Source organism: Nematostella vectensis, chromosome 8 (assembly GCF_932526225.1).
Source record: "Nematostella vectensis chromosome 8, jaNemVect1.1, whole genome shotgun sequence".
Lineage (NCBI taxonomy): Eukaryota > Metazoa > Cnidaria > Anthozoa > Actiniaria > Edwardsiidae > Nematostella > Nematostella vectensis.
Window position 1 is genome coordinate 694,699 of NC_064041.1, and position 12,658 is coordinate 707,356.

At 42.3% G+C, this 12,658-nt stretch overlaps 1 protein-coding gene across 5 annotated transcripts in view; it reads left to right on the forward strand.

Moving 5' to 3' along the window:
* LOC5508390 overlaps window positions 1-12,658 on the forward strand; it is a 133,768-nt gene that overhangs the window by 46,653 nt on the left and 74,457 nt on the right. For all 5 annotated transcript variants that reach the window (XM_048731302.1, XM_048731301.1, XM_048731300.1 and 2 more), the window contains exons 29-39: window positions 428-584; window positions 2,966-3,081; window positions 5,712-5,840; window positions 5,912-5,941; window positions 6,266-6,424; window positions 7,715-7,930; window positions 8,476-8,829; window positions 9,318-9,482; window positions 9,871-10,047; window positions 10,443-10,574; window positions 11,982-12,240. In XM_048731302.1, coding sequence (XP_048587259.1) covers window positions 428-584; window positions 2,966-3,081; window positions 5,712-5,840; window positions 5,912-5,941; window positions 6,266-6,424; window positions 7,715-7,930; window positions 8,476-8,829; window positions 9,318-9,482; window positions 9,871-10,047; window positions 10,443-10,574; window positions 11,982-12,240 — 1,894 coding nt within the window. The remainder of the gene's footprint in view (window positions 1-427; window positions 585-2,965; window positions 3,082-5,711; window positions 5,841-5,911; window positions 5,942-6,265; window positions 6,425-7,714; window positions 7,931-8,475; window positions 8,830-9,317; window positions 9,483-9,870; window positions 10,048-10,442; window positions 10,575-11,981; window positions 12,241-12,658) is intronic.

The following is a 12,658-nucleotide window of genomic DNA, read 5'->3' on the forward strand; positions in this document are numbered from 1 at the left end:
CCTCGTTAAAACAGTGAACACCTCGTTATTAAGGACATAAGACAGTGAAAACCTCGTTATTAAGGACAAAAGACAGTGAAAACCTCGTTATTAAGGACATAAGACAGTGAACACCTCGTTATTAAGGACATAAGACAGTGAACACCTCGTTATTAAGGACTTAAGACAGTGAACACCTCGTTATTAAGGACATAAGACAGTGAACACCTCGTTATTAAGGACATTAGACAGTGAACACCTCGTTATTAAGGACATAAGACAGTGAACACCTCGTTATTAAGGACTTAAGACAGTGAACACCTCGTTATTAAGGACATAATACAGTGAACACCTCGTTATTAAGGACATAAGACAGTGGACACCTTTCTAGTCAAAGAAGATTGAAAAGTTAATGGATATTCATCTAACCATGTTTGCGTCATCAAAGGGTACGATGCAAGCGTGTTGACATTGGAATCTTCCGACTACTATGGATTGGACAGACAAAAACACATTAATGAAGGCATTAATCCAACGCCATTCTCTATGACATTCCTGAAAGACACAGTTTACTACGGAGACAGTAACACACGTACCGTAGAAAGGTGAGTGGGGATATTTAAGGAGGAGATAATCGAGGCTCTTCGTGGCGCATTCTTATCGGTAAAGGACATCTGGAGAAGTGCAGAGCAAACGACCTTGTCGCAACGATATTTCTAAGTGATTTGCCTTTATATCGTAAAATCGATAAGTTATCGATTTTACGATACGTTTTCCTTTTACTGAGGCATCAAATCCACTTTTCCCTGAATGTATTCCCGTGTGATGGGAGTGTTAAGGCCCTTCACCGGTAATTGTTTTTAAAAAAATGTTCACATTGAAACCCGTTTAGTAGCCTCTGATCTGTTGAGAATATAATCAACAATGCCTCAAGTTTGAAAATTCTTAAATATGAGGCGCCATACACCTGCAAATGAAATCGCAGTTTTGGGGGTTGGGTACAAGATCTAAAAAACTGCAGTTGCAAACCACTCCTATATGAGGTCAGTCTAACTCAGTCTAACCTCATATGACAAGCGGACCACCGAATCAATTCTTTGGAAATATCTAAGAGTAAATTAGAAATTGACACTCGATTTTTTTCGATATTTCCAAGGATTGGTGATTATATTCGCAACAGATCAGATCGATCGCACGCTTTGAAGGGGTTACTAAACGGGTTTCAATTTGAACGATGTTGTGTTTTTCGCCTCACAAAACAGAGTTCTACTTCTTTATATATTTATTCAAGACTGTAAAACACTTAACTCACACTTAATTTATACACTAGATTTGCATACTCTTAGGTTCACGTGCCCCAAGAGTATTGATGTACTGAATTACGTAACAACAAGAGTCTCGCATGTATTGAATTCCATAACACGTCCCCACTAGCCTAATGTACAGCGTTAGGAGATAAAGTAATGTCAAATTTTACGCTTTTTTAAGCGTTCAGATCTTCTTGGCCTGTATACACTGTATTCATCTCCCGTAGGAGGGTTACGTCGTTTAAGTTTAGGCGAAAGACTTTGTTTTCCTTTCTTTGGGTCATGATCCATCGTGCATTCTGTGGTGCTAGGCGAAGGACTCTGTTGTCCGTTCTTTGTTTCTTGATCAACCGTGCCAGCTGTGGTGCTCGGCGTGTCGCCAGGCTCGTTGTCCTCTGATAAACAGAGGGCGGATTTGCTCCACGTGTCGGCGCCAAGTTGGTCCTCTTGGAACTACTCTGACCGTGACACAGCGTGTTCCCTGTAACTTGGTGATCACAGCTGAAACCCATCGAGGATCTTGGTTACGTCGTGGTCCATTGGTATTGAATTCCATAACAAAAGAATTTTTGAAAACAATTACCCGCGAGTACCCTAGGTACCCTAGGTACCCGCGAGTACCCTAGGTACCCTAGGTACCAGAGTACAAGACAAAAAATTAGACGTCACAAGTAGGGATCGAACCTCCGGTTTCTGACGTCTTAGAGAAGCGACAGAACCACTATACCACCGAGGCATTGCCGAAGTAAAATTAGTAAAATTAGTTTTTATCCTAATTGGTATCTCACCGTTCGAACTGCTTTTGCTAGCATGTCAAATTTCGCCCTATTCTCTCCGGAAACAGAAGTTAAATACCCAACATAATTAATCAAGCTACAGTCATATGTATTTTAAGCATGTAAACATTCTAGAAATTCGCAAAATCGATATTGATCGTTTCTTGATGATATTTAGCACTTAACTTATAAAAAAAGAATTATGGAAAAAACAACTTAAAGTCCATACTATTTTTTTTGACCTGCAAACAGAGGCTTTCTTTTATTTCCCTGCAGAGAAAGGCCTTGCTAACAGAGGCTTTTTCCTTGTGTTTCTCTGACTTTAAAAGTCGTAGCTTTGGCTATCCGCTCTTTCAGCACAAAATCATTCTTTAAGCACAAATTGAAACAAATAATGCGAAAACCCAAAAATGCGAATCTTCGAATACTAGAAGGAGAATTAAAAGCTTTGCTAGCATTTTACTTGTTTTGTAAACTAACAACTCGAATTGGAATGAACCGTAGAAGATCGATTGACGTCAGTGACGAAGGCGCATGCGCACGCTAAACCCACATTGAAGACTTTTCTGTAAAAACTAGCTTATATATACCTTACGGCTATAAATCGGAATGACCGTAGGGGTCACAGGCCGATGACAAGGCATTTTTTATAGTACTAAGCTTTAACCGGAAGTTTACAGGAAGATCTAAAAATTGCTGTGTTGCGAAAGCACAGAAAGACCACAAAAAATTTACGGATGATCGACCCGACGATCCAGTGACACAGAAGTCCCTCCAATAACTCGTAACTGCTTTGCAAGCATTCACGAGTTAAAAAGGAGAATGTTTAGCTTCTAGGCGTCTATTGTCCAAAGACGTCATTGTTTTTTTTTCTCATGATTTCTTTTTCGGCACTTCTTATAGAATTCGCCAAATCTCTCCTGGCGTGTCGCAGCAGATGACAAGCTATGGACATATTAGTCCTGGACAAGTTGATGTCAGAGGAATGGTGGCCTTCAACGTTTCAGAGCAACTCAGCGGTAGGTTACAGCATTTTCAACTGACAGATTTCGAGTCAGCGAGTGTCAAACAAGGTGCTTAACAGGTTGCTAGGGTTTTAAACACTGAAACTGTAAAAAGGGATTAAATAGTCAAATCAAATAGTCAAATACACACTGAAACTGTAAAAAGGGATTGAATAGTCAAATCAAATAGTCAAATAAACACTGAAACTGTAAAAAGGGATTGAATAGTCAAATAAACACTGAAACTGTAAAAAGGGATTGAATAGTCAAATCCCGGGTACAGACTCTCCAGATAATAAGAAGGGGGTGATCGTCCTATCTTTTAGGGTATAAAATTTCGACCAACTGCTATTCCTTAGGGATTTTTTAGGGTTTTTCTGATTCTGCTATCTCTTAGGTTTAAAAATTCGTTCTACCACACGCGATTTGCTATCATTTAGGGTTAACAATTTCCGTTGATCACACCCAAAGTGCCATCCCTTAGGGTTAAAATCGATTTTGCCGATGATCACCCCCTCCCCAGGAGTCAAATATTGTAGACACTGATATGGAACTTACTGGTAAGTTTCAAACACAGAGATGATTGTTGTAAACGCTGATTTTTGAGTTGTAAACACTGATTGATGAATTGTAAACACTGATATGTGAGTTTTAAACACTGATTTGTAAGTTGTAAACGCTGATTGGTGAGTTGTAAACACTGATTGATGAATTGTAAACACTGATTGGTGAGTTGTAAACACTGATTTGTAAGTTGTAAACGCTGATTGGTGAGTTGTAAACACTGACTGGTGAGTTGTAAACACTGATTGGTGAGTAGTAAACACTGATTTTTAAGTTGTAAACACTGATTGGTGAGTTGTAAACACTGATTGGTGAGTTGTAAACACTGATTGATGAGATGTAAACACTGATTGGTGAGTTGTAAACACTGATTTGTAAGTTGTAAACACTGTTGGTGAGTTGTAAACATTGATTGATGAGATGTAAACACTGATTGGTGAGTTGTAAACACTGACTGGTGAGTTGTAAACACTGATTGGAGAGTTGTAAACACTGATTGGTGAGTTGTAAACACTGATTGGTAAGTTGTAAACACTGATTTGTAAGTTGTAAACACTGTTGGTGAGTTGTAAACACTGATTGGTGAGTTGTTAAAAACTGATTTGTAAGTTGTAAACACTGGTTAATGAGTTGCAAACACTGATTGGTGAGTTGTAAACACTGATTGGTGAGTTGTAAACACTGATTGGTGAGTTGTAAACACTGATTGGTGAGTTGTAAACACTGATTGGTGAGTTGTAAACACTGATTGATGAGATGTAAACACTGATTGGTGAGTTGTAAACACTGATTGGTGAGTTGTAAACACTGATTGATGAGATGTAAACACTGATTGGTGAGTTGTAAACACTGATTGGTGAGTTGTAAACACTGATTGGAGAGTTGTAAACACTGATTGGTGAGTTGTAAACACTGATTGGTAAGTTGTAAACACTGATTGGTGAGTTGTAAACACTGATTGATGAGATGTAAACACTGATTGGTGAGTTGTAAACACTGATTTGTAAGTTGTAAACACTGTTGGTGAGTTGTAAACACTGATTGATGAGATGTAAACACTGATTGGTGAGTTGTAAACACTGACTGGTGAGTTGTAAACACTGATTGGAGAGTTGTAAACACTGATTGGTGAGTTGTAAACACTGATTGGTAAGTTGTAAACACTGATTTGTAAGTTGTAAACACTGTTGGTGAGTTGTAAACACTGATTGGTGAGTTGTTAAAAACTGATTTGTAAGTTGTAAACACTGGTTAATGAGTTGCAAACACTGATTGGTGAGTTGTAAACACTGATTGGTGAGTTGTAAACACTGATTGGTGAGTTGTAAACACTGATTGGTGAGTTGTAAACACTGATTTGTAAGTTGTAAACACTGTTGGTGAGTTGTAAACACTGATTGGTGAGTTGTTAAAAACTGATTTGTAAGTTGTAAACACTGGTTAATGAGTTGCAAACACTGATTGGTGAGTTGTAAACACTGATTGGTGAGTTGTAAACACTGATTGGTGAGTTGTAAACACTGATTGGTGAGTTGTAAACACTGATTGGTGAGTTGTAAACACTGATTAGTGAGTTGTAAACACTGATTGATGAGATGTAAACACTGATTGGTGAGTTGTAAACACTGATTTGTAAGTTGTAAACACTGTTGGTGAGTTGTAAACACTGATTGATGAGATGTAAACACTGATTGGTGAGTTGTAAACACTGACTGGTGAGTTGTAAACACTGATTGGAGAGTTGTAAACACTGATTGGTGAGTTGTAAACACTGATTGGTAAGTTGTAAACACTGATTGGTGAGTTGTAAACACTGATTGGTGAGTTGTAAACACTGATTGGTGAGTTGTAAACACTGATTTGTAAGTTGTAAACACTGTTGGTGAGTTGTAAACACTGATTGGTGAGTTGTTAAAAACTGATTTGTAAGTTGTAAACACTGGTTAATGAGTTGCAAACACTGATTGGTGAGTTGTAAACACTGATTGGTGAGTTGTAAACACTGATTGGTGAGTTGTAAACACTGATTGGTGAGTTGTAAACACCGAGTAGTTGATAGTAGTTTGTTGTTGTTGTGAAAGGTTCAAGTCCGTGCACCGCTGATAACGGCAACTGTAGCCACATCTGCCTTCCTGATTCGAAGACTACAAAGGTGTGCGCATGTCCTACAGGAGCGCCGCTGAATGCTGACGGGCTCACTTGCGGCAGTGGTAAGATCTCACCTTTTCCCTTCTTCACTTTGAATATCGTTTTTCACTAACTCGGTTTCTATATTCTACAGTTGTTGTTACGCCAGCCCCTCCGATTCCAGGTATGGGCCTCTGCATCGTTGTTCTGCACGGTTAAATGTGATTAAATTTCAATACGAACAAAAACTTTGGATTGAGTGTAAGTTACAGAGAATCACCAACATAATACGTAGGCAAGTAGATGCTTCACATTATGTCCCAAAAATCCCAGTTGAGAATTCAGATCTTTGATTTGACTGGCATGATGCATGGTTTTGTAGACTACAAAACGCTATACAATCACAATATAGTTTTCAGTAACGGACCAGGGCCGTAGCAGAGGATGGGGAACTGGGGGCACGTGCCATCCATCCATCCTACATTCATTACACGCATAATTCATTCAGATGTAACGGTCTACCTGGTAAATGCCAGCACGCCCGCAAAGAACGGCCAAGAAGGACTGATCATCATCAACAAAGATGGACGCAATGGGACGGTTTGCGATGACCACTGGGGAATCGATGAAGCAACTGTTATATGTAGAATGCTGGGCTTCAAGCGAGGTGAGATGAACGCCATAAAATGAATAAATCAATACGTTGTGTATTTGTTATTAAAATCGTCGATAAGCGGGTAAAAGTGATGACAAACACCATTAAACTGCTACTAGTGTGCACCCGTGTGAGATTCGCGATAAGCATAATACACAAATCTCGTGGTCGTTTGTGCCTGGAAAGGTGAAGGCCCTGTCACAAGTAAGTTTTTTCTTTCTTTTGCAACTTATCCCGCAAAAAAAATAATTGCATTTTTTTTCTCGAAGTCTTACGAAAAGTAGAACTCACTTGATAAACAATGATAATGATGACCAATGATAAACAAAGGACAAGCAATATATTCTTGTGTATTCTACTAGTTGGGAACCAGTGAAACGCTCACGTTAAACATAAAGCAGTCTTTACTCTCTCACTTCAACCCTTGCAGTGTCAGACCCTAGTTGATCCCAGGGAGGCCGATGTATTGGAGCTTAGCGTAAATTTATATGTTTGATATATCACCCTTTGAGCGGATCCAGCCTTAACACAATCAGGTTTAGCGGGTTTTTTCATCCTCTCACGAGTTTATTAGCCCTTGCGTGGCTGGTACCCCCTCCCCCACGGGCCCCTTCTTGCCAATTGGGAAAGTCAGGGAGGAAACAAAAACATCATTTTTTACGGATTCCAAATTTTACATGACTAAAAAATACGCCCTAAAATGTGTCTGGTCCTTTCCTTATGAAATACCCATTAACAATCTTGTTCCTCATCTTTCCCCTTACATAAATTCTAGTCGTCGCAAAATGGTAAAGCTGTATTTGGCTACCTGTGGACTTGGCGGAAAAAGTGTTACGCGCGCTCACAATATTAATGAGTCTCGTCGCCTCGTGACTATTACTCGTCGAAAGACAAAATCAGGAATATTCCTCTGAAATTGAAGATATGATGAGAATCTCTTGAAAGCTTATTTAGAGCGACGAAATGAACAACGTTTTGAAATAAAAAAAAATACAGGGTTACCCAGATCGGGTTAAGCGCAAAATCTAAAATACTGAGTTTGTTTCCTTCAATTTCTAAGCAAAGTATGTAATTTCACTTACGTGTGCGCGCAAAACGACGCAAAACAAAAATAGCGGACGCTCGTGCGCAGGAATAGGTGCGCAATGCAATTCAGAGGAATAACCTTAAATGTAAAAAAAATGGGGAAGGCTGATGAGATATTACTAATACGCATAAGACTATTAGATGCTCGTTTAATAACAGGGCGAGCGATTTCCGACGAATTTATTATGTTGTATCTCGATATTTCAAACCTTTTAGCCATAAATGCAACTGTTGAGGCATTCTTCGGATCTGCAAGTGAGATAGGCTACCTTTTGGATCACGTCAAGTGCCGCGGAGATGAGATATCGATTGCGCAGTGCGCACACGATGTTTGGGCGAACTCCGACTGCTACCCGGGAGAGGAGGCCGGTGTGATGTGCTCCGACCGGTCTGGTTCAGCAGTCAACGTGTCACGCCAGGCTAACGTTACAGGTAACGCAATAGACACACGGTGACTCAGCCGTTACGTCAGCAATGCACACGGTAACTCAGCCGTAAAGTGTCATGTGAGTCTAACGTTGCATGTTACGCAATATACACACGGTATCACAGACGCAAAGGTGTCACGCCAGGCTAACGTTGCATGTAACGCAATATACACACGGTAACACAGACGCAAAGGTGTCACGCCAGGCTAACGTTGCATGTAACGCAATAAACACATGGTAACACAAGCGCAAAGGTGTCACGCCAGGCTAACGTTGCATGTAACGCGATAAACACACAGTAACACAGACGCAAAGGTGTCACACCAGGCTAACGTTGCATGTGCAGATTACAAACCAAACAAAAAAGCCAGTCACCCCTTAGTATATCCATTCAATATTAAAATTTAATATCTAATTAACCAAAATCAATCTAAACGAAATTTCTGTCAGACATATTTCGCTCAAATGGCTCTCAAATTGCGGCTGACAGAAACCTATTATTAAGGGTTGTTTCTCCATATTAATTATATAGATGTTCACGTTTTTCAGGTTTCCAGGTTCGTTTACGAGGAGGCTTGGAGATCCATGAAGGCCGCGTGGAGGTTTTCTATCAGTCGTACGGCGATAAGCGAGTCGGCTACTGGGGCACCATCTGTGATGACGACTGGACATTACAAGACGCCCACGTCATCTGCAACCAGCTCGGCTACCAGGGGGCCTGGAACCCAATCTGCTGCGGGTACTTCGGCCAATCGAATGATCGGATTTTGATGAGCAGTCCAACATGCACCGGGGACGAGGCTTCAGTTGCTTACTGTCACCACCCCGGTTGGGATGCTCCTACATGTCGCGATAATAGACCCGTGGGTGTGCAGTGTAAAGTCAACTCCACAGCGCCTCTGGGTAAGTGGATCGCTCTATTTACCCCCCTTGTTTAGAAGGGCGGTTATTTTTTTTCCAAATATTAAACTCATCAATACTAGATATGTTGGCGGGTGGGTGCCCAATGGAGATTGCCGCGCTCGGTAACCATGGCAACCATGTCACCGTCCCACACTGGGCACCCGTCACACTGATAAGCAGTGGAATACTAAGTAACTTTTTTCCCTCCTGGGATGGGAGGGGCTTCCCATGTCTTAGCACCAAACGACGGTTGATCAGAGGATTTGCCACTCAGTGTAAAGCTTCCCTTCAAAGGCATACCGCTGTACCACGTATGCCAGCACAGGTCACGTACGCATAACCTCTAGAGCTTTGTGACGCTGCCCTGTGAGTCTAACCTTGTCTAAATGCGAGCATTTAGCCTCGTATAACACGTTACATATGCAGTGGCTAGGACACCTAGTTACAAATAAGAAAAGTATGTCCAAATATTAGCTATCCTTTTAAAGGTAACGCAACACTCCGACTGCGTGACGGACGCCATCCGAATGAGGGCCGAGTGGAAATCAAACACAACGGTCGATGGGGCACAGTGTGCGATGACTTATGGGATATCAAGGACGCAGATGTCGTGTGCCGGGAGTTGGGTTATCCTGGCGCCCTCAGTGCCCAAGGTCAGTACAGCGGTAAATTTAACTAGTTTTCCCTGCCCTCATATATCCCATATGTCCCTCATACAGTCCTTTTTAGTGTCTTCGTCAAACCTTTGTAGAGCCCCTCAAGTTCTCCTAAAAATCTCCTTGACCCTAGAGATCTTCGTGGAATCCTCGTACAACCCTCGTCGAGCCCTGAAGTTCACGGACAAACATGACTTTATCCTATAGAGACGTATGTGTCTTCGTAGACCTCCCGTGAAATACTGGTATTCAGTTCCGAATTCCCATACTTTCCTTCGTTGTTACAAGGCATAGTAAGCGCTAATTACTTGATAACGTGATTGCAAGATATGACGCCATTGGAAGCCCAGTGTATTTCTATAGTCATACTGTCTTCGTTAAACAGGCGGTGCCACTTGGGGCATTGGGGCTGGTAGTATTTGGCTAGACAACCTGGAATGTACAGGAAACGAATCTCGATTGGTGTACTGTCCCCATAACGGACTTGGAATCGAGAACTGTCAACACAGCGAGGACGCTGGCGTTGTGTGTAGAAAAGCGGACACACCAAATCCTGATCCGGGTGAGTATAGTGGTTTCCTTTATTACTCACAGAATGGTGATCATGGCATAGTAGGGCCACCATTCTTTCAGAACCAGGTGTACCAAAATTTTGTTATGGATTCTAAGCTTGTTTTGGTTACAAAACTTCCTTTGGAGACTCTTTAAGGGATACAGTATTTCCATCTCACTACTTTCTTCTTGTAAACTCAAACTTCACAATATACAGCTACAAATTAACAATCTCACTGGGAAGAACCGACAGGCAAGTGTTCTTGGAAGAGAGTCTTTGCTAAACCAATGACATATGGAAGTTAAACGTCATTTGGCGATGGTAAAGTACAGGTGTTAAGTCTTTGCTAAGAGTGGATAGAATTAACGAAGAGAATCTTGGTCCTTTATTTCCCAATTTTGTAGACGCTGATGCCTTCATGGTCGTCACTGACACTGGCCGAAATCTTCTACAGCAAGTTATTTTTGAGTCTAACTCACACATCAGGCAGATTCCTATCAAGATCCACAACAGAAGGCCTGAGGGCGTGGCTATAGGTGAGTAGCAGATAAGGGCGTGGCTATAGGTGAGAAGCAGATAAGGGCGTGGCTATAGGTGAGTGACAGATGAGGATGTGGCTATAGGTGGGTGACAGATGAGGGCGTGGCTATAGGTGAGTGACAGATGAGGGCGTGGCTATAGGTGAGTGACAGATGAGGATGTGGCTATAGATGAGTGACAGATGAGGATGTGGCTATAGATGAGTGACAGATGAGGGCGTGGCTATAGGTGAGTGACAGATGAGGGCGTGGCTATAGGTGAGTGACAGATGAGGGCGTGGCTATAGGTGAGTGACAGATGAGGGCGTGGCTATAGGTGAGTGACAGATGAGGATGTGGCTATAGGTGAGTGACAATAGGAGATACATCCCTCTAGTACAATAGGAGATACATCCCTCTAGTACAACAGGAGATACATCCCTCTAGTACAATAGGAGATACATCCCTCTAGTACAATAGGAGATACATCCCTCTAGTACAATAGGAAATACATCCCTCTAGTACAATAGGAGATACATCCCTCTAGTACAATAGGAGATACATCCCTCTAGTACAACAGGAGATACATCCCTCTAGTACAACAGGAGATACATCCCTCTAGTACAATAGGAGATACATCCCTCTAGTACAATAGGAGATACATCCCTCTAGTACAATAGGAGATACATCCCTCTAGTACAATAGGAGATACATCCCTCTAGTACAATAGGAGATACATCCCTCTAGTACAATAGGAGATACATCCCTCTAGTACAATAGGAGATACATCCCTCTAGTACAATAGGAGATACATCCCTCTAGTACAATAGGAGATACATCCCTCTAGTACAATAGGAGATACATCCCTCTAGTACAACAGGAGATACATCCCTCTAGTACAATAGGAGATACATCCCTCTAGTACAATAGGAGATACATCCCTCTAGTACAATAGGAGATACATCCCTCTAGTACAATAGGAGATACATCCCTCTAGTACAATAGGAGATACATCCCTCTAGTACAATAGGAGATACATCCCTCTAGTACAATAGGAGATACATCCCTCTAGTACAATAGGAGATACATCCCTCTAGTACAATAGGAGATACATCCCTCTAGTACAATAGGAGATACATCCCTCTAGTACGATAGGAGATACATCCCTCTAGTACAATAGGAGATACATCCCTCTAGTACAATAGGAGATACATCCCTCTAGTACAATAGGAGATACATCCCTCTAGCTTAACCCTCCAATCCGAAAAGACAATATAGAGACCAAGGTTTTTGCACTTCTGAAAAATTCAAAACCTTATCTGTCCATCGGTGGATCCAGGGTCCTAGCCGGAGAAGACAGCGCCTGTCAGTTATCGTGAAATAGTATTTATGCAATTTTCACCGTTTGATTTCTCTTGTTTACAGATCCCGCCAGCAAGGATATTTATTATTGGACCTCTAACTATGATATTCGAAAAGTGTCACTCCGAACAGGGAAAGATGAGTTTATTTTGGCCAATCAGAGGCGAGTGACAGGAATGGCAATAGATCCCGGATGCCAAAAGATGTACTGGTCAGATTACGAGAAAAATAGAATCTTGGCGGCCAAGCTCGACGGGACATATATGACTAAAGTGGTATCCGTTGTCAATCCCAGAGCTATCGTGACTGACATCAGCGCCGGGTGAGTCATACATTATAAGATCGCCATCTCCATCGACATCGACATAACCACCATTAGCATCAACATGTCACCACCGCCACCGCCACCGCCACCGCCGCCACCACCATCACCACCACCACCACCACCACCACCACCACCATCACCACCACCACCACCACAACCACCACCACCACCACCACCGCCGCCACCACCACCGCCACCACCACCACCACCACCACCACCACCACCACCAGCACCACCACCGCCGCCGCCACCGCCACCGCCGCCACCGCCTGCGCTCCGTCTCGCCTGCGCTCCGCCTCGCCTGCGCTTCACCTCGCCTGTACTTCACCTCGCCTGCGCGCAGGAATGAGCCCTGGTCCCTGGTCCATGCATTGAGTTTTCGGGGCTCCTCGTCGGAGAGTAACTTACTCATCCG